The sequence below is a fragment of the Amphibalanus amphitrite genome, unplaced genomic scaffold (genome assembly GCF_019059575.1).
Source record: "Amphibalanus amphitrite isolate SeventyFive unplaced genomic scaffold, NRLGWU_Aamphi_draft 000281F_arrow, whole genome shotgun sequence".
Lineage (NCBI taxonomy): Eukaryota > Metazoa > Arthropoda > Thecostraca > Balanomorpha > Balanidae > Amphibalanus > Amphibalanus amphitrite.
The window spans coordinates 403,640-425,323 of record NW_024881776.1 but is presented as its reverse complement, the minus strand read 5'-3'; the positions used below and the strand labels follow the sequence as shown (position 1 = coordinate 425,323).

Here is a 21,684-nt window from a genome sequence, read left to right as displayed (position 1 = left end):
CGGAGCACATTAAACAAGTTTGGTGTTCTGGGCATTGTTCCACGGCACAAATGTTGTCGGGCAGTTCCAGCACGGGAGGGTCGAAATCTCCGATTGCGCACCAATCGGTGGTACGATGATAGTAACATATATGGTATAGGCCTAAAGAGAACGAGATATACTGAAGTACAATGAATAATTTTGGAAGTGGGTGCTGCATGATTGTACCACGGTTTTCTCCAAGCACCTGAAAAAGAACGGGTCTTTTAATGTTATCGGTTGAACGTACGGCGTACAAATCATTTCAAAAATTATTCAACAGATATATATGATATATCGTGAACATTGGCAATTGTAATCATTGTCGTCAGTGACGAATCATCATCTTATCCTAACGGGGATATATACAAGGGAACGCGTTCCTTAATCTAGCATGCCTTTTCATGTCCGCTCACTGGCGGAATCTATCTGGCGGCCGTATATGATGGCGCGGCCTCAGATTGTAGGCCGGCTCGTCCTGTCGGGGACCTGGGTCTACCGCAGGGGCCGCGGGAACTTGCCATAGTTCCTCTAATAAAGCTAAATTGTATTCAGGCACTTCTGGTGCCGCAAGATCTGCTTCTTCAGCAGAGCGGGGTCCTGCAGAAATCCCTGGCGTGACCGGCAGTGTAATGAGCGGGTGTGCATCAGTATTACTGCGCTGAGTGGCCTGGCCTACGGAACCACCGTCAGGTTCGCAACTGCGAGAAGGATCTTCTGAGGCTTTGAGCTGCGTGTGCTCTCTTTATCATGATATGGAAGAAGGGAATCGGTCCCACATCCAGTGACAATTATAGACACGGAAACCGCTTAATTGCACATTATGGGCGAATTAAAAAAAAATGACTGGCGTCGAGCCAATGTTCATAAATGAGAAACATACGCATCAGAATTAACTGCGCTACAGAATAACAACTTAATTTTAAAGACACGAAGCTTTGGTGACGATGTATTTTCATATATACAGCTAATGCAGGGGCCAATGACGGTCAGCCCTCGCAAAGAGCGAACTAACATTCGCTATCCAGAGATAGCATCGGTATTCACTGTATTGAAAGAATACTAATCGTCTCGAATACCTATTCATGGTGCACCAAACACCTCACTTTATGTACAGGTGCCCCCCCCCCCCTTCCACCAAAACTGCACCTCTTTGTCCTCCCTCAATACCAGAGGATGCAGTGTGCTGGCCGTCCACACAAAACTAACCCAAACGAGCGGTTCATTCAACTGACCGCACCCGCGACATAAAATTCGCCAACAACACAAACTTGTGGCGGTTAGCCGGCTGAGTCGCCAGTCCGAGTCCCGCCCGCCACACTACCATGAGTGCTGTGATCACAGATGAAAAACCTCGCCGACCGCGCCGCCGCCGCGCAGAGCAGTGACACGAGTGAGATGAGATCGTGCTACACCCAGCACCAGAAATAAAGTCGTCCCGTCCGTGTCGATATGATGGTTGAGATTAACCCGCGCAGCAGTGATAAAATAATACGGTGCCCGTAATTTCTAATATACTGGTTTCAATGAGTAAATAATAACATATGTGGATAAGTAACGTAAGTTAGTACAGATTTTATGTTTAAGTGAAGATGGCAGAACGACGACGCGTGCACGTAACACACAGCCACACACTGTAAAATGATGAACCGAACCGCGAGGTATCCAGCCCAGCGCAGCACCCGTCACACGATGAAACAAAACAGCACAAAATGACCCCACAACCCTAAAACCTCATTGAGCCAGCCTCAGTTTGGCTGCAGATTCTCAGTTTCTCTCATATAGTCCAGCTTCATTCTGGCTCTAATATCCTCAGGGTAGCCAAGCCTGACTCTAGCTGAATGTTTGTACTACCTCTCAGGATAGGCCAGCCACGTTACGACTCAATATTTTTAGTTTCTTTCACTACAGCCCAGCTTCATTCTGGCTGGAAATTCTTCAATCCTCTCAACTTGGTCTCTCTGATAAATATTCACTGCTTCTCTCAGTATACACCAGCCTCATCCTGACTGAAGATTCTAGGTTTCTCTCAGTATAAGTCTCAGCACTGCCCGCGGCAGCTCACCGCAGTTTGAGGCGGAACGTATACAGCTCCATGGGGTCGAGCCCAAGTGGTGTGGAGAGCGTCAGAGTGCTGCCCGGGTGCACGCCGGTCAGGGAGACCTGCTGTACTGAGGTCTGGAAGCCCTTCGGCAACAGCTGCGACACGCTGAACTGTGGGAACACAGACGGAGGGGCAGTTAGATAGGGTGGCGTAGAAACGGTACAGAGACGGCCACCTGATATCAAGCGTTGAGCTTCGCGTGTACGAAGGGCAGACGGTGTTGTATAAGCGGTAATACATAAAACTGTCGCGGCAATGGCAGAGCTACATTTCTGCTCAGACTACTTTTCAGTAGACCTACAGCTGAGGTACGGCTGAATTCATACTTTTCACTGAGCTCGTGTTTATCTATCATTCAACCAGCATCCACCTCTTTCCAATTTCCATTATGTTATTCAGTGACCATTATCTTCATCCCCAACCATCCCTGCTATTCTCCTTTTACGCCCTAGCACATCTGTTGATAATCATTCATTATCCTCATCATCATCATTATTTCATTCATTATCATTCTATTTCCCTCAAACTATCACTATCCCTTTCCATCCCCCGCCCTCCCTCCCTTTCTCACCTTCCCCGCCGCGGTGCAAACCTCCCCGGGCGGGCCGGGGAACCGACAGTCGGCCGCCACCCGACGCACAGTGAGCGTCACATTCTCTCCCGGCCAGAACCGGTCCCCGCCGTCCCCTCCGGCCACACTGGCCCTCAGAGTAGCCAGCTCCAGGTCACAAGCGGCCGGGCTGACCGCCGCCGACCAGCGCTGGCGGCGGGCGGGCGGCGCCGCGCCGCGGGGCTGAGCGGCCACAGGCAGGTCCGGCCCCTCCACCAGAACGGTGATGGGTTGCAGGAGAGAGCGGAGGGCCGAGTGGGCCAGGAGGGAGGGGAGGGGTTTCACCGGCGGCGTCTGTGGGCAGAGCGGGGGAGACGGTGTGAGGGGTAAAGAATAATAGATTGCAGCAATTCGACAGATAAGCACGGTTTATGCATACCAGCCGACCAGTCTCAATCCACACAAATACACAGCGCCAGTGAGCTTAGAGCTACAACGAACATCAGTATGGCTGCCAGAACCCAGTTGCTGCCGCGCAACATCCTATAAAACATGACAAATAAAACACATTTAACGCTAGTAATCACTTGTCACGACCTGTTGAATCACAGTGCGCCAGCGTTAAACGTCAAGGAGCCGTCAATACTCCAAGGACTCGCGCAACGTTTGACATAACACAATCACAAAACACAGAAACAAGGTAGCCAGCAAAAGACAAGCAATCAGGCTGAAACGTAACAAAACACGGCGCTAATCAGTGATATCATATTGAACTGTCATTGACGCAACATATTTTTCTTATCCTCACTACTGCGTGTCTAAGTTCTCAGTAGTGAGTTCTGACTATGGGGTGTATCCTACCTACGAGACATGGTACTCGCTCAGCGCTCTGTTTTCCTTGTGCTCGCTCAGCACTTTGTTTCCCTTAACCCTATTCCTGGCGGGGGGGGGGGCCTCAGGAGCCCCCCCCCTGAGGTTTTTTGGTTATTTCTCCCAAACGCGTTGAGCTAGGAAGCTCAAATTTTCTGACTTTTCCTAAAAGGCTTCTACGCAACATGTCTGAAAATTTTGAGTTGATCTGACCTCAGGTCAGGTCACCAGAGGCGGTTTGGTGACCCTACCTCAGAAAAGTTTGCAATCACGCCAGAGCTAGAGTTTTTGACCGATCAATTTCTTCTCTTCAGGCTTTAGTTAGGGTACCAGTATGTGCAATTTGTATATCTCGGAATTTTGATATCGGTGACCTAAGGTCAGGTCAGTTTCGCGACCTCCCCATTATAAGTCAATGGGGGAAAAATCAACTCCCTGTTTTTACCACTAAAACGGGTCGGAATGGCCCCATATACCATACATGACTTCATATACGATCAACCTTCACTACCTTGAGGTCTGTTTTGCTGTTGGGCAGCTGTGAGGTCATGTGACGTCATCAAAGGTCACCAAAGGTTTTTGGCCAATAACTCCGTACAGGAACAAGATACAGACGCGTGGATGGTCTCATTGTGTTCAGCTCGTCAAGACACATCGAATGATATACATGATGACCTCGAGGTCACGTGACCTGAGGTCAACCTTTGACCTTGACCTTTCGAGGTCAACATATATATCATTCGATGCGGATTGACGAGAGGATCACGATGATGCCCTTAGTTTGTTCCTATCTTGACTAATTCGAAAGTTATTCGAGAAAAACTCTCCATATCTAGCGCCGCCATTTTGACTTTTTCGACCCCTGTGACGTCATCTTTGACCTGACCTGAAAATGACCTTAGTAAAAATTGTAGATCTTGACCGTGCGTATCCGATGCCGTTTACCGTTTGTCGCTGCGATGTGTAGTTTTTGAGATCTGAAGGGGGGGGGGGCCGAATCGGGGGGGGGGCCGAATCGGCCCCCCCGCCAGTTTCTTGTCCCGGCGGAGCCCGCCAGGAATAGGGTTAATGCTTGCTCAGCCCTGTTTCCCTCAGTGCCCGCTCAGCACTGTTTCCCTTAGTGCTCGCTCAGCGCTCTGTTTCCCTCACCTGCGAGTCGGGGTACTCGAGCAGCAGCCGGAACGTGCTGAGCGTTCGCCGGGTGTCGGTGACGCCCTGGCCGGCGCCGCGGTTATCGTCCTGCATCAGACGACGGTCCAGCATCACCTGGCGAAATATCAGCACGTCAGCCGTCCGTAAGACATTAACTGACGTCACAGAGTCACATCAGCCGCCGGTCCAACATCACCTGGAGAGACGTCAGTAGGTCAGTCGTCCGTAAATCATTATTTTATGTGACAATCACATTAACCACCGGTCCATCGCCATCTGATCGGACATCAGTTAAGTGGTCCGCAAGACACATCAAATACTGGGTCGATTTAACCTGGCATATAATATCAGTCATTCAGTTCTGTTTCCACACTAGACAAAAAACAATATTAGATCTCGGTTTCCATCCATGTAATTCGTGCATACGTTCTATGGCATGACACGTTTGCCCGTTCTCGTAACGTTTTGCTCCGAATTCACACATGACCATTCGTTCCCATTCAATCTCCTTGCATACCAGACAATGGACGTCTCATGGTTGGCTTGCGGCCTGGGGGTTGTCCCCCTCTCTCCCTCCTATGCTACCCCGTGTCGTACCTCCAGCAGCCCTGACGCCTGATTGTCCCTGCCCTCCCTTCCCGTTCCTCCCATGCTATCCCGTGTCGTACCTCCAGCTGCCCTGACGCCTGACTGACCCCACCCTCCCCTCCTACCGGCTGTCCCTCCACTCCCACTCCCTGCCGTACCTCCAGCTGCCCTGACGCCTGGCTGGCTCCTCCCAGAGGTTGTCCGAGGGTCAGCGTGAGTCTCACGTTGGCGTCCTCAATGTACATCATACTGGGTACCGGGTAGTAGTTACCCTGGATCGGTAGCTTCTGCAGGGTACGACGCTCAATTGTCTGGAACGGGACGGTAGGGTCACATGTCTGTGCAGGGGACACATCAGATCAGCATTAGAGGGGATGTGCTAACTGTACGCCAGTGTATGCTGGTTTGAGGCTATAAGACAGAGTCAGCAGAGGGAAGGGAAGGATTAATGAGCACAGAGAAGGCGCTCACCATGGGACGGTTGGGAAAGGAACAAAGCGACGGCTGGTGATACGAATAGACAGCTAACATTCAACAACGGGCTCAAAGCATAGTCACGTAACACTGCATGAAAAAGGCCCACAACGAAATAATCAGTTTAGCAAACCTCTTATCATCAAAAATCTTTTTTTGTCACTTACAAAGCAGCTGTAATCGGTAGGCGTGAGTATGATGACGGATTGGGCAGAAAGTCCACCCTGCAATCTTTCCAGCCCCCCCCCCCCCCATACACATCTCCCCCGACCCCACCCCTTATCCCGTCCGGCACCGACCTGGAAGCCGTTGAGGTCGGTCACCAGACGGTCGCCGCTCTCAATAGCTGAGCTGAGCCGCATAGCCAGCTCAAAGTTACGCTGCTGAGACACATCCGCGCGGTTCTCTATCTCCACCCAGCCGGCGTTGTCGCCCTCTGCGGGATCAAAAAGGTCCGGTCAAAGGTCATGCCAAATAGTAAGTTAGATCCAAAAAGTCATGCTAAATGACTTAAATGCATGGAATATTCCAATTTACTTGACACAATTCTGTTGGATTAGACCAGTACAAAAAGATTATCTTTGAGTGCCTAGGTAAATTAAAGCATCTTACGGTAATTGACAGCATCCACATCCAAACCCAGAAGCATTCACATCTATGCATAGTTCCAAACATAGTTCTCACAGCACCGCCCTTCTGCAGATAGCCAGCAGAGTTCCCCACCGTCACTCACCGTGGCTGAGCCGCACAGTATGTTCCACCTCGGGCAGCAGGACGGTCACCTCATCCACCAGCGGTCCTCGGGTGACCCTGACCGCTCCCTGCTGGCGGTACGGCCTCGCCGGCCCGTCCGGACGGAATATATACGCCCCGGACATATCAGATCCCCGCGCCACGCCGTACGCTACAAACTCAACGGTCAGAGGCGCGGCGTCGTGGTTGGTCAGCTTCACTAGTCGCAGCATACCGTCCGGGGCAAACTGGAGCCGGGCGGTGGAGGACTCCAGGGTCACTGGGGTTGGTTCTGCAGCCACCGTCACCGCGTAGGGTCCACTGCGGTCGGAGGGATCTGCCTGAACCCCAGCGACTCCAGGGGGAGACATGAGCGTCACCTCCGCTAGAGAGTGGAGTGAGTTTTCCCCCACGCCCGTCTCCCGTACGGAGAAAACAGCCAGGGAGAGCGGCGCCAGCTCTGCCAGGAACGTTACCCGATGTGCGCCGGGCAGTCGCCTTCCCCCAGCGAACACCGGCGCACACTGGGACCTCAACGGTCGGCCGTCAGCGTCTGTAACCTCCACATGGGCCGCCGACACGTGTAGCGAGACCATCTCGGCGCGGCGGTGCGCCAGGCTGTTAAACAGCGCCACCTGTCGCGCGGCGCTGGTGCTGAGCTGAAGGACCGACGGCTCAGGGAGGCGATCGGCGTGGGGTCGGCGGGAGGACGGTACCCAGTAGTTGGCGTTCACATCCGGCCGCCAGCCGGCCAGCGAGGGGAGAAGGAGGAGCTGAACGGACTGCTGCTGCACGCGACTGCACCGCTGGAGGGCAGTCATCATCCTGGGGAGAGGGGAGGGCAGCAGTCAAAAGTTGAAAGAGGGGAGGCAGCCAACTATTTTGAGCCTGAGCGCAGAGGGTGAAGAGTGACTACGGCCATAAGTCTGTGTATGAGGAAAACGTTATCACAAAAGGCCGAGACACAAATAAAATGATAAATTGATTCGCACAATCTTGAAATAAATCAGCAGCTCCCGTCCAGACTGAGGCGGAGCCTTACACGACTCATGGACGGTGAAAACTAATATGACGGTTACGACGGTTACGAGAGTTCTGCATATTATCAAATTGACAAAAGACATAGAGCGATCTGACGACGCACGTTTTCTGACGTGGCAAGTTGTATCTAGAGCAGCATGACCACATATACAGCAGCTATTACATTTATGTAATCATAACTAAGCAAAATGGCATAACATAGCTACTTATCTTACAGCCTACATATTCCTAACTCTGCTTCCTCCTCATGATCGTTACGGACCTACAGGCCACCATCCGACTCTCCAACCCACGCCGTCCTTCTCTCTCACTTGTTTCCATAGTCGATGACCACACGATCTTTGGCGGTACCGGTAATCCCATCGTGGTGTTGGAACAGCGAGAACGCTCGCCGGGCCGTCACCAGATCAGCCATTAGCTGTGAAAGGTGGTCCCGGGCGACCGCTGACGGCTTCCCGCCGATCACCGAGAGTGACAGCGAGTACAGGATCTCGGCAGCTCTGAGAAAGGGAATGAGTTGTTATAGAGAGGCACAGACGCAGGAGTAATGGACAGGATATCAAATACATGGACTACCATATTTGTTGGTAGACTTACCATAAAGGGTATACAAACAATGGCAACGTGGAAAGATATCATCATCTCTAAGGCCGACTTCGAAGCGCGGGGCTAGAAGGAATTCAACTAATACTTCAAATCCAGACACGTCGTCCTCCACAACGGCAAGCAATTACGAGCAGCCAGTCACAGCCTTTACCATCCCCCGCCCCGCGCTCACCTGAGCTCCCCCATGAGCACCCGATCCATCTGCTTGTGGAACGGCCGTGACGTATAGTAGCCGCTCCAGTACTCATCGTTCTTATCGGCGTACGTGAAAAAGTCGCCCGAGAGTCGCGGGAACGTGGACAGACTGGTGGTGGCGCCGGTATGTTTCGACTCGGCCTCCAGTGCGGCGAAATACTCGGACAGGGTGCCGAACTGCGCCTGTGAGAGGAGGTAGAAAACTTCAGCATATTTTCACTGTAACTAGACACGACAATCAATCTCATGTAGCTTCACGTGTCGATATCACCTTAACCTGGCGTGGCATTCTGTTATCTCTAAAGAACTGAAGAACTGAAGTAGGCAATTTGACATGACCGGTAAGTAATAGCACATGATCTTACGTAACCTTACATGATCCATAGCCTCCCCTTATCACACAAGCCCTAGCACAACCTCAAGTGGCCTCACACGACCTTTTGTGACCTCTCCTGACCTCATGTGACCTACCTCGACATGCCAATCTGTGCGACTGTTCATGTAGTCGAACAGCCTCTGGTAGTTGGTGTATTGCGCCTCCCATTCTGCCTCAGAGTCGTACCGAAAATCATCGCCCAGGGGTACCATTAGTACGTTCGAAGCGTAAAGCTGAGACTTCTTGCGGTACTGGTCTAGTAGCATGAGCGCCCTGGAAGAGATAAAGGAGGGTGGTCAGCCTTCTGATAGTATTTACTGGCCCGGTAAGAAGCACCCGTTCCGTCATTTCTATCCTCAGGACATTCAAATCCTTCTCCTCCACGCCACAACCCCTAGTCCGGGCTGCACAGGCAAATTTATCCAATGCGGGCGGCTCCCATTGGAGCGCTTCGCAGCTCCTAAGGGAGCCCACCCGTAGCCGGGTGCAGAGAGTGCTTGAGGGGCTGGGTGGCCTATAGAAGTGCCCTTTTTCGACCCACCAGCCCGCAATGAGTGGGTAGACAAAACACGCATGGGTTGCATCACCAGGAAATACCCTGGTGCGGGTTGTATGCGGGCATAAAAATATCTTCTTAGCTAAAACAAAACAAGATTTCCCCTTGAAAATGGAAAATAAATATGCTGCAGCATGGCCTAGAATACTTCACATGTGCAGTAAGATGTCCTGGGAAAAAATGACTAGAAAGTGGAAAAGCTTTTTGGCTGCTATGCGGGTTGTTGCGGGCTGCTACCAATGAAGTTCCCCATGCGGGTTGTGGGTATCTGGAAAAGGGTTGTGGGGCGGGGCGGGTTACCTGGATCCCCAAAAAGGACACCTCTAGTGGCTTATCCTTTGGACGGGCTCAGCCCCGGTGACTCACTAGGGTGCCTGCCCAGACCAATGTCTCCCCCTAATTCCTATCATCCTCCCGGCTCTGCAATGGTCTCAATGGACCGAAAGGGTCTAACCCAGCAAAAAACAAACAAACAAACAAACAAACAAACAAACAAACAAACAAACAAACAAACAAACAAACAAACCGGTAAGAAGGACTCTAGCCACGAGTGGGGAGCGGCAGCCAGGACGGTCATTTAAGTCGATTTTTCAAGCCCGTTGGATCGCTTAAAGTGCACAAAAAAAAAACACGACACACACACAAGTCACAACACAAGACCAGCAATAGGAATGAACTGAAGAAGGAACAGAGAGCCAAAAAGTGAAATCAAGAGCAAGATTATAACTATTTTCAGCTGGCCAGTACTAAATGCATTTAGGTTTCAATGTGTACAGGGTGAGCCATAAAGATTTACCCATCGATAAATTCACTTTATTTCCAAACGGGTTGGCGTAGGTATGCCATATTTTGCATATATGTCGCAAATTTGTCTCCAATCCTGACAGTGTAGCTCATTTTGTATATGCTCGTCCACTGTCTCTGCTACGCTCCTGAAATGCGAGGTCGTCTTAACGCACATCCGCCGCTCCTGAAATTCAGGAATCACCACTGGGTGTTGGCTGCTGAACACTCCTTGGTCTAAAGAATGCTGGGCACAATTTATCCCCGACTTCAGTCCCACGGGCTTTGCAAACTGAAATATCCTGAAAACCCGACTCTACCGAGTCCCTGAAACACCGCAAATGACATACGGCGCAGCATTGTTATAGCATGGGTGATCGAGGAAAATAAGTGAAAAGACAGTGCGGCGGCCGCGTGCCATAGTGCTCTTGCGTCTCGGGCGCGTAACATAAGAAGAATGCAAGCATACAGAAAACAGACTAAATTTATTAGTTATGAGATGACGTTGTTATATGTATGTAAAAGATGACATAGCTATGTCAGCGCGCCTTGAAACAAAGTTAAATTTTCGATGGGTTAATCTTTATGGCTCACCCTGTACTTTTCAGTAAGGCGTTCAATGAATCAGACTGCAAATACCTTGACGAATCAACTTGCTTTGACATCATATTATCATTTTTGTGGAACATGGTGAACAGAAGCTCCAGACGAATTTTAGCCCTTAAGAGCACCCATTCATATAACAAGGAGTGGGCAGATAACAAAGAATCCATAAAATTAGGCACCAAGTACTCTCCATTCCTCTGCACATACGGACTTCAACGATCAAACGACAAAGCTTAGCATGCTTAAACAGACCCAACTAAATAAAACAAGATGACTCACCTTTTGGCCACGTTCGACTCTTTGATTTGTACGGGCGGCACCTTCCAAGGACAGCTATACCGGCCGCCCGGCAACCGGGCAAAGTCAAACTGGCAACACACCTGGAGAAATCACACGGCACAACTTCAGCAAACTTCTCTAGAAAGATCCTTATCATGGAATACAAAATGCATGAGTTCAGTGCGATCTCACAAGCTGCAAGGCATCCCCAAATTAACACCAACAAACCATTTCGATGCAAGTGAACTGAGACTTTATGGGGCTAGGGTGAGCATTCAAAGCCCTTGAAACAATCGAATTAATATGTTCTACCCACCAGCTGTCACTATTTAATTGTTCCAGCACAGCGAGACGTTAGAAAGATCGTGAGTCGGAAGGGCTGCCTCCAGCCTGCGCTAGTCTGTGCTCATATTGGGGTCGGGGCCGCAGCCCAAGTGCGCTAGTCTCTCACCTTGGGATCGGGGCCGCAGCTGTGCGGCGCATCGTAGCTGTAGAAAGGCATCAGAAGGCAGAACATATCCGTGGAATCGCCGCTGTCTGCAGCACGGGAAGAGAGAGCCACATTAGTTAACGGAAGAGAAGAGAGTGGGTAATGGAAAGACCGCACTCCGTGGTGCACGTGAACATCGGTTATACGCTGTTGTCATGACGACATCCATTGTCGGAAAGGTAGACTGCGATAATCGCTATTCTCTGTTACATGATAGGTGATCAATGATCATACACTGACATGACCATACCATTACCTCCAATTACGGTCAAAAAGGCGACCAGTCTGAAGAGGTCGCCACCTCAGGGGCCGCATAGTGTTAGTCACTGGACAGACGTGCTGTCACGTTATACCATCGTTATACGTTGAACCTCGCCCAAAATTGAGCTGTATTCCCCACGACCCTCGTCAGAAGCCCCTCCTCTCCGCGGCAGCACTCACCCCAGGTCTGTCTCCACCAGAACTCGAGCTGTTTGTGGCGCGACAGGTAGCGTTTGATGACGTAGTGCACCCTCTGGATGACCATGTGATCCAGGCCTGATCGGCGCAGGAAGTAGGCCGTGGTCGGAGACATGCCGAACGGGTCGATCGCCCAGCCGTTACTGGCGGAGATTATGGGTCAGAGTAAGTCAAACGCGGCACAAAACAGGTCAGCAGAGGGCAGAATAGGGCGGAACTGTTCAACCTTCTAACAGAGGAAGATGGGTATCAAGACAGGACAGTCTAATGTAGGATGCCATCAATGAAGCTCATTGCAAGACAGACTCAGACGGTGACAGTTCCACTGTGGCAGTGCGCGTGAAGTCAGATTGTTGCAGGACAGGATAGAAGAGGGCGAGGTAAAAACAAAAAGAGGATCAAGGCAGAAGAGACAAAGGCTGAACACGTCAAAGTTTCGAACCGCCACAATGGCTATCTCTATCGCTAATAGCATGTCGAGTCACAGGAAATCAGCGGTAATTTCAATAAAAGGCACAGGGGACTTTTCCATGTCAGACCACAGTCAATGTGGCTCATGTAAAGTCAGCTATGAGCATCGCAACCATTACAGCAGTCTCAACTCCAGTCAACCTTATTGGGTAACCATGGACAGGAACCTACCACCTGCAGTGACTGTCCTGACGCCACCAACCCACCAAACATCTGTCCTGACCTTCCCAATCTCCCACACATCCTATCCTCACCTCCCAGCCGCCAAGCAAACACCCCAGTACTGACCTGACTGTGGCGTTGAGGTTGAGCCTCAGCCATTCGTGTCCCGTCGTCAGCTGCTCCAGTATGGACAAGTAGTGAGAGTTGGCCTCGTCGTGCATTACCCAGCCGGCGGTGACCAGTTCCAGCTGGCCACGGGATACTAGCCTGTGAGATACAGATACATACACCGAGGGATGGATTAAAACATACCTACATATATACCCCACCTAAGGTCGCTAGTTCAACTGGCAAAACGTTGCCAACCTAAGAGAGGAAACATATGCATTCAATGCTTAAAATGGGAATTATGAAAAGACACAAAGGGACCCACTTCAGAAGCTCATATTGAAATCAATTTGTACTCAGTGAACATGACTTGTTCACTATCCTGCATATAGTGCAAGACAACAGGATAACGCAAGAATAAATCGGCCGAACAGACGTCACCCATCAAATAGAGCCCCAGTTTACTGACCTTCTGACCCTGTCCTTGACCTCTGGGCTGATCTCCCGCCACCAAAGGTCGAGGTAAGAAATCTCCGCCCAGATAAACCTCATTCGCGGGTATTTCTCCAGCATATTGACCATGGAGTTGAAAATGTGTCGCGTTTGATCCGCGTAATACTTTTCGAACGTCTTGATCCAGCCTGCGACAGAGAGATCAGCAGCTGTCAGCTAGACAGACATATGCCAACTGACGTGGCAGACGTGTGCCAGCCAATGCAGGCCCATGCACGAATGACAAAATTTTAAGATAAACGTTTGTCCTTGTGCCTTTGGCATCAGAGTACAATACGCCGCCGCAAGTGCCTTTGTTTTGCTAAGCCACTTGGAAAGTCACCTATACGGACTGAGAATGCTTTCGACGCTCGTGCTTTCGGACTAATCCAGTTATATACAATCAAATTATAAATCATTTCGTGTCATCTATCGTTTCCGTGAATGTTGCACCATTGCGGGTCGCATCATAGACCACAAATAGAAAATAAAACACTGAAACAGCGATGGCATTACAATTTTTCCAGACTTTCTAATAAACTCACCAGCTAGGTACTGACACGCCTGACTCACCACAGCCATCGAACATGATCACCAATAAAAGAGTAATCACACTCTCATTAAACTCACAGCACCACCATGACCGGCCGACTCACCATAACCGAGCTCACCGGACTCACCCGTAATTAACCCACATCACTCACCGACAGTGAGCTCTCACCACCACTATCAACTCACCAGGATCATTGTGAGAGTGCGGCACGACGAACACCTTCAGTTTTCGCTGCGGGGACCACTCGTTGGCGTCGTACGTCACATCCCAGCCCTGTTTCCACGCGCCGCCGTCGGGGTTGTCGAATGGAATGTCGCGATAGACGTCCAGCATCTGGAAATGGAATGGCATGGGTAAATGGAATGTCGCGGTAAATGTCCAGCATCTGTGGGTGGAATGGCACATGACGGCATGCCAAGAAATGGCATGCTGGAGTACCCATCTATCACCTGTGAACGGAATGCGGAGTATGTGAACGGAATGTTAACGGAATGTGGAGGATGAATGAAATGGCACATGTGAATGGAATGTCACGGTAAACGTTCAACATCTTCTTAACGGAATGTTGTAATACATAAAGAACATTCAAGGAGAGTGCAACCCCAGCTGGCCTCGATTCAGCTTCACAACTCACAACTGACCTGCACGTCTGTCTTGCCCGGCGGCTGGCTGCCAAACTCGCACAGAGACGCAGCGTCCGCCGGCTCCCTGCTCTCGGCGACGGCGGTGGGCGGCGGCTCGCCGCCCCCTCCCTGGGCGGGGGCGGCGGCGGGGGCGGGGGCGGCCGGCAGGGTCATCAGCCGCTCGATGGCGTCGTGCAGCTCGCCGGCCACCTGTCGACTGCGGGAGAGGTCTCCCTCCAGGTGCAGCAGCCGCTGCTCCAGCATCTCCTGCGAGCCCTGGAAGGGACAGGACAAGGCTGTGTTAGCTCAGAGTACCTACAACAGTTGGCTGGGCTGGGGCATATGTCCCCATAAAAGCTCTTGATCCATTATTGATGCTCTTGGAGACTACCACTACGTTTCCATGGCACGTTGAAATCGATTAAACAAAGTTTCATGTGTGATTTTCCAAGACACTATTCACCTAATGCAAAAATAAGGAAATTTATGGCTTAAGCAGACTTACCACTTAATCCTATATTTATAGTTTTTAACAATGTCTAAATGATACGGTAATGAATAGGTACCTATTTTGTAAGTAAGATTAACTTGCACCATGGAAACAAAGTCTATACCACAGTATTTACACAATTTGGTCTCAGCAATTTAAGAGTTGGTGAACAAGATTAACTGCACACATGATAAACCATTAAGCCATCACAACATATATATTCATCACATACCTTTTCAGCTCCAGGAAGGTATGACATCTGGATAATGATAAAAATAACTACTCCAACAGATAATCCCAAAACCAGCTTAAAGATGGATGTTGTTGACCTAAGCTGCATCATTTTTTTTCACTGTTGTATTAGACGAACCAAAATAAAACTAAAACCTGAAAAAGACATCTGGAAGATCATCTGGAAGATCACAGACGACCCGGAGTGCTGCAAAAAGAACTGAACATGGCAATGCTAACTGGCAGGCGACGGCCCCGCGCCGTTACAGTGATGTGGTCAGAGGCATTGAACACTGTGACACTGCCTGGACGGCGGCCGCCCAACGCCGGGACGAAGATGAGACCCGCCGGGAAGCAGTCACCTCACAGCGCTCCAGAGCCCCGAACAGAGACTGCACTCACGGCGTCGGTACATCTAGCGCGGTCGACGCTGTCGGCGGCGACGGAAGTAACGCCACACATGGTGACGGTGGCTGGGAAGAGGAAAGGCCGCGCCGTTATGGACCATTCGTGCCAGCTAGATACCATGGACACCAAGATGACAATGAATGGGTGTCAACCTATCAGCGCCGTGATGGAGACGGACACTGGGCAACAGCCGCCTCTCACCGCCCAGGCGCCCCTAGTCGAGGCAGCGAACAGGACGCCGGCGCTCCCTGGGTTCCAGCTGCCTCCCGTCACGTCAGAGGAGGCGCCACACACGGTGGCAACGGCTGGAGGGCGACTGCTTCGCAATGTGACGGATCCGGATACCGTGGGTGGCCCTATCAGCGCGCACGAGAGGCCACCTCCTGGGAATAGCGCCCAGATGGCTACTCCTGGGGGCCATCCCTGTCCTGCTGCCACCGCTGTGAAGCATGACAGAGCGGAGTGCCGTAATTCTGTGGACGCAAAAGTAACTCTGAACATGAACCTCACTCTGGGCACTTATAACTGCGAAGGATTTCTCGCAGGAGCGCAGTATATCGCCGACTGTCTAATACCTGAATGTGATATCTTATTTTTATGCGAAACCTGGCTAGCCCGTGCCCAGGGTGCTTATCTGGAGCATGCACTCTCCTCTCTAAGTTCCGAAGAATTTCAGGTATTTCAAGAATTCGCCATGGAACTACCACCAGGGACTGGAGATGGCAGACCCCACGGTGGCGTGGCTTTTGTTTGCCGCCGTCAAGCGGGGCGCACATTTCGCGCTGTAGAGTGTAATGATTCTCGTATCTGTGGAGTTACGATTGTGGAGCTGAGCCGTCCTCTTATAACGATAATTGGCTGCTACATGCCGTACTGGAATTCATCTGCCGTAAATTTTGAAGAGTACACAATCCTGACGGGGAAGCTTGATGCATTATTCTCTTCGCTAAGACCCTCAGCTCCAGTGGTGCTTGTAGGCGATTTTAACTGTGCTCTGCCACCACTGTCACCAGAACTGCGCCCACCGGGCTGGCACCGTCTTCGGGGTTTCTCTCCGCTGAGTCTTCTAATGCAAGACTTATTGGACGACCACGGACTGACAGTCGCCGAGTTCCGGTTCTCGCAACCAGTGGCGTACACCTATGCTCGAGCTGACGGCCAATCGCACATCGATCACATCGCTGTACCGCAATGTCTGGTGCCTCAAGTTCATGATTGTCGCATCGTAGCCCCCTGTGTGGACAACCTGAGCCCACATCTTCCGGTCCTTTGCAGCGTGGTGCTGCCGTCTGCCTCAGCTGGCACCAGTCTCGATGTCTCCAGCCCTCCACTAAATATGGGTTCCATCCATTCAGAAGTACTAGATTGGAGTTGTCCAGAAAAACTGCAGATATATTTGTCTTCTCTGGACGAGCTTATTGGTGCTTGTCAGCTCACCAACGGTGCCACCCCGGATGAGATTGACGAAGCAATTACACGATGCATACATACCGCTGCGCGAATCGCCGGATGCTCCAAGTCGCGACGTCCCCCGAAGCCCTGGTGGTCGCCTGATGTGGCAGTGGCGCGGGATCGCACTCGTTTCTGGCATCAGATATGGGTAAACTGTGGCCGTCCTACCCTCTCAGCAGTGGCACAGTGCTATCAGGCTGCAAGATCTGCTTACCGTCACGCCCGCAGACGTGCAGCAGTGACGCGGATCGAGAGCGAGGCCCACACTCTCCGACTGCTCCGCCGTGACAAAAATCTGACAGCCTTCTGGCGACGTGTGCAACAGATACGGCGTAATGGACTCAAGTCGGCCTCTGATCTATCCGCCGCCGACTTCCGCACCCACTTCCAGACTGTGCACCAAGATAGTCACAGGCAACTGACTCTGGACCAGCTCCAAATTGCTGAACATGTAGATTCTCGACTAAGGAGAATCCGTAACGATGCATCCGAAAGAACGGTTTCAGCTGGACAAGTAGCAGGCCTCATTCACCGGTTACAGCGTGGGAAGGCACCTGGTATAGACGGCATCACGGCGGAGCACCTTCTCTATGGTCAGTCGCCTTGTCTCCTGTCAGCTCTGGCGCACCTTCTCTCTGTCTGCCTGTCCACGTGTAGCGTGCCAGCTACCTTCGCTGACAGCGTTATTGTACCCGTGTTGAAGAAATCTCAATCGGACCCTAACTGCTTGGACAACTATCGACCGATTTCAATCACAACCTGCGCATCTAAGCTGCTCGAGCTGCTAGTGCTAGACGAACTGAACGCCTCATTTGAACCTCATCATCTGCAGTTTGGTTTTATCTCCAATCGGGGCACCATGCAAGCGTCTCTGTTGGCTGGAGAGACCATACAGCAGAATCGAGCCAGGGGTCTTCCTGTTTTTGTCGCAAACCTTGACGCGAGGAAATGCTTTGACCGAATATGGCATGACGGTCTGTTCTTCCGTCTGGAAGACTATCTTAGCGACTACTGCTGGTGCCTCATGGTCACCTGGTACCGCCACCTCTCTGCAAGGGTGACTTTTGGTGGCGCCACATCTGAAGCGTTCCTGGTCTGCAGGGGCACCAGACAAGGGGCCATCTTATCGCCAACCCTTGCAAACATCTTCCTCTTACCTCTTATTGAGGTCCTAGATCGCAGCGGTCGTGGAGCATATCTACACAGCCAGCACGTACCCGCTATCTGCTACGCTGACGATATTCTCCTTATATCTGCGAACGCGCGTGACCTCGGTGCAATGCTGCAGATGGTGGGAGAATTCGCGGCTACTTGGCGCCTCGACTTCGTTCACCCTGAACCGGGAAAAACCAAGAGCCATTGTATCATATTTGGACAGGAACTATTCACGAGCACACCGAGGTGGACACTGTCAGGACAGCAGCTGCAGATCCGGCAGACGACCGAGCACCTCGGTACGGTGCTTGATGACAACCTCAGCACAGACAGCCACGTGGCTCAGCGCATCAGGCGTGCTTGTGCATCATTCTATGGCCTCACACCCCTGGGCAATTTCACCAACCGCCTGACTGCTGCTGACAAAATCTTCCTCTGGAAGACAGTAGTGCTGCCGGCACTGATCTTCGGCTGTGAGACGGCTCCCCTCAGCTCCGCCGACATTGAGCGTCTAGACTCGCGACAGGCTTCGCTGATCAAGGCAGCGCTGGGTCTGCCGCGTTCTGCGCACCATACGGCTCTTTTGATTGCTGCTGGGGTGCCTCGCATCGGTGAGGTGCTGCGAGGTGATGCCCTCCGCGCATTCCGTAATGCTTTCCGCGCTGACCACCGTCTTCGCCAAGCCTACGTCACTGGACTGGCCAGACTTGCTACGTACCCCGAGCAGTTGGATGGGTCGTTTATTGGCCACGTATATAATCTGTGTGGTGGGAATTTCGGCGCTATCATGCACATCGCTGCTGGGTACGTCGATCACGACATAGTCCGGGCACCACTCCAAGAAAGCGGTCTTATAGACAGTTTGAAGATGGTTTTGGCAAGCAACTGTCAGGCCTCGCGGCGCCTGTTAAGACTACTAACCTCCTGAGTGCTGATTAACTGTGTGTGTGGGTGGGTGGGGTGGGGGGGGGGGGGGTATGTATCTTTTTGTCGCATGACGATGCTGAATAAACAATAATAATAATAATAATAACAAGGGTCAGCAGTCAGCACCCAGCAGCATCTATTCATCAATAGCACTGTAAAACATGGTACACACAGGCTGAGGCAGGTGTCTCAGATTTCCATCAACTGGAAGGTGGGTGAAGTCATCCTGATAAACAAGAAGAGGAACAAACAGCTGCCGACAAAAGTACAGGCCCGTCACCCTGACTGCTGCTCCATGCATGGGTCTGGACTCTGGAGACTATAATATAGGACCTCATGATGAGCTAGGTACCTTATCTTGACTGACCAACCCTACAACACTCAGAATAGTAACCAAAAATAAAAAAAATAATAAAATCACATGCAACAACTTGGCTGTTGGCAAGTCTTGAGGACTTGAGTATGGTTGAACAGTGAATGCAACTTATCTTGACTTTCCAAGGCATTTGGCACAGCAGGTCTAAACTGTCACTTATCAACACACTCACAGCTTACAGCATTGACAAGCTGAAGAACCTGCAAAGATGGATCTCTAGCTTCTCATAGAAAACAGTGCATCATACCAGTAGGTGGAATTATGGTCATGAGTACCCAAATGTAGGAAATTTGAGAATTTAAAAAATTGTTTTCCAAATTTGGGAATGAAAGTGTGTTCCCAAAAATGGGTCGTTCCGTCTACTGATACAGCATGGGTCATTATCTGAATGGTTCCTTTCAGCAATAGTGTTCTCCAGGGCTCTGTTCTTGAACATTTTTTTCCTGCATTATTAATAAATGGGTTTCCATGAGTTCCAAGCCTAATGTAGAGGACCATCCAAAAACGTATCTTTAATCAAAAGTCTCTTTTTCATATGCATCTCATCAGTTCTCACAAATAGGTACTTGTTTATCACAGCCACTGGCTGGGAGGCATTGAAGATGGATCACTTTCCCATCTCCTTAAAACTTGCTTCATATCACAATAATGCATCACAATTTACACTTGCTAGTAGAATTAGGATTTAAGAACATGCTCCGGGGCTCGGATGTCCTAAAAAGGGGTTTGGGTTTGGTAGTCGTCAAGGTAGGTACCTAATTACAGTAAGGTTAAATCAATTTTTACAATAGTACATTAATAAGGACGCCGGTGAAAACAGGGCGCCGGAGGGCATATTAGTCACGTGACATTTACCTGCCATTTGGAACTTCTCCCCTCCGTGGGCCTTCTACATACTAAATGTCATGTGTGGATTTCACGAAGCTTGATCAAATCGCCCCAGGCGCCCTGCTTTCACCGTCGTCCATTAATAACCCCAAAAAATAAGCTGGATAACTCTAAAGGTCATCCGATATGTCTTTACAAAACCTTAAATACATACACTTTTCATTTATGACGCAACCGCGGCATTTGATGCGCAAAGAGATAGGGGCCCTAGCTCAACATTATTGTCAATTTAAAAGGCACAAGGCAGTATTTTGGTTAAATGGGATGAAAAATCGGTAATTCTATATAATCAAGTGAAATCAACAAATAATAAATAATGATAGTCACCGGCGCATACGTGTCAGCCCATGTACACAAAATCTTTCAAGGTCTGTCAATTACTTGTTTATCAAAAGCTTGTGAAGAATTTCAGCGTATTTGTTGGTATAATGACGTCATAAGAACTGACGCTTGTTGGTCACATTTTTACACCTTTTTAGGCGCAATTTCAAAAATTTAACCCGCGCCGTGCTGGTGGCCTGAACTTTCCGCCGAGTGCTGGGGGGGGGGGGGGGGGGCGTTTTCACGCCCCCCCCCGTCTAACTCGGCTCCTGGGCCACGTAGCGACACGCGGTAAGCGGCAATCGAAAGAGCGTCAAAAATAAGGACGAAAACACTTCGATCATTTTTTGGGTCAGGTCAAAGGTCAGGTCACCAGAGGTCACCAAAGGTAAAATGTTGACTATTTCAACATTTTGGAAACTGCCAACGGCTATCTCGGGAACCGATAGAGCTACAGCGCCGCGGAAAAGCGCATTCGATAGCCCTTTTACAGACCTTTCTGAGTAATGTCCTCAGATTTGACCTCAGGTCAACGGTTTAGCCTCCAGAGGGCAAAAACTCCAAAAATAGCCGTTTTTACGAAAAACGTTTTTTCGTCAATAACTTTTGACTCATAAGCGCCATGACATTACTTTTGCCAGCATCGTGTTTCTCTCGTCGAGACGCGTCGAATGAACTATTCGTTGACCTTGAAAGGTCATTTTGAAAATTTGACCTCAGGTCAAGGTCATGACCTGACCGAAAAGGGTCATGTTGCATATCAGTCGATCCGTATCGTCGAGCTGAACACATCTGACGTGTTTTCACCGCTCTAGCACGTCTCTATCAAAAGTTATAGCCAAAAAACTGCTGGCGACCGTTCATGACCTGAGATGACCTCAGGGGCACACAGAGGGGTCACAGGTGCATTTTTCCTATTCAGTGTGTCATGTTTACCTATGAACCGATGTTTGAGAGCGTTTTGAACGATATTCGTCCAAAAGAGGCGCATTTCAATTTTCTCCCATTGACTTATAATGGAGAGGTCGCAAAATTGACCTGACCTTAGGTCACAGATATCAAAAATCCGAGATATACATTTTATACATACTGTTACTCATATCAATCGCTGAAAGTTTCAAAGTGATCGTTCAGTCGGTGTAGCTATA

The 21,684-nt window shown here is 50.4% G+C and overlaps 1 protein-coding gene across 4 annotated transcripts; it reads right to left on the bottom strand.

Annotated features, from left to right (window-relative positions):
• Positions 1-954: 954 nt before the first annotated feature.
• Positions 955-20,590, bottom strand: LOC122387303 (alpha-mannosidase 2-like). Of its 4 annotated transcripts, none has more exons than XM_043377403.1 (18): positions 20,569-20,590; positions 15,011-15,165; positions 14,307-14,564; positions 13,851-13,998; positions 13,090-13,261; positions 12,639-12,779; positions 11,862-12,022; positions 11,382-11,467; positions 10,931-11,031; positions 8,802-8,979; positions 8,308-8,513; positions 7,841-8,029; positions 6,490-7,313; positions 6,056-6,192; positions 5,441-5,593; positions 4,692-4,808; positions 2,694-3,026; positions 955-2,232 (listed from the first exon to the last, which is right to left on the bottom strand). In XM_043377403.1, the coding sequence occupies exons 2-18, from the start codon at positions 15,119-15,121 to the stop codon at positions 2,080-2,082; spliced, it is 3,468 nt and encodes a 1,155-aa protein (XP_043233338.1). In that variant the 5' UTR covers positions 15,122-15,165; positions 20,569-20,590; the 3' UTR covers positions 955-2,079. The 4 variants fall into 4 exon arrangements, with proteins under 4 accessions (XP_043233338.1, XP_043233337.1, XP_043233335.1 ...); XM_043377402.1 differs by having other exon boundaries at positions 20,543-20,587; XM_043377400.1 differs by lacking the exon at positions 20,569-20,590 and adding an exon at positions 20,370-20,439.
• Positions 20,591-21,684: the final 1,094 nt, after the last annotated feature.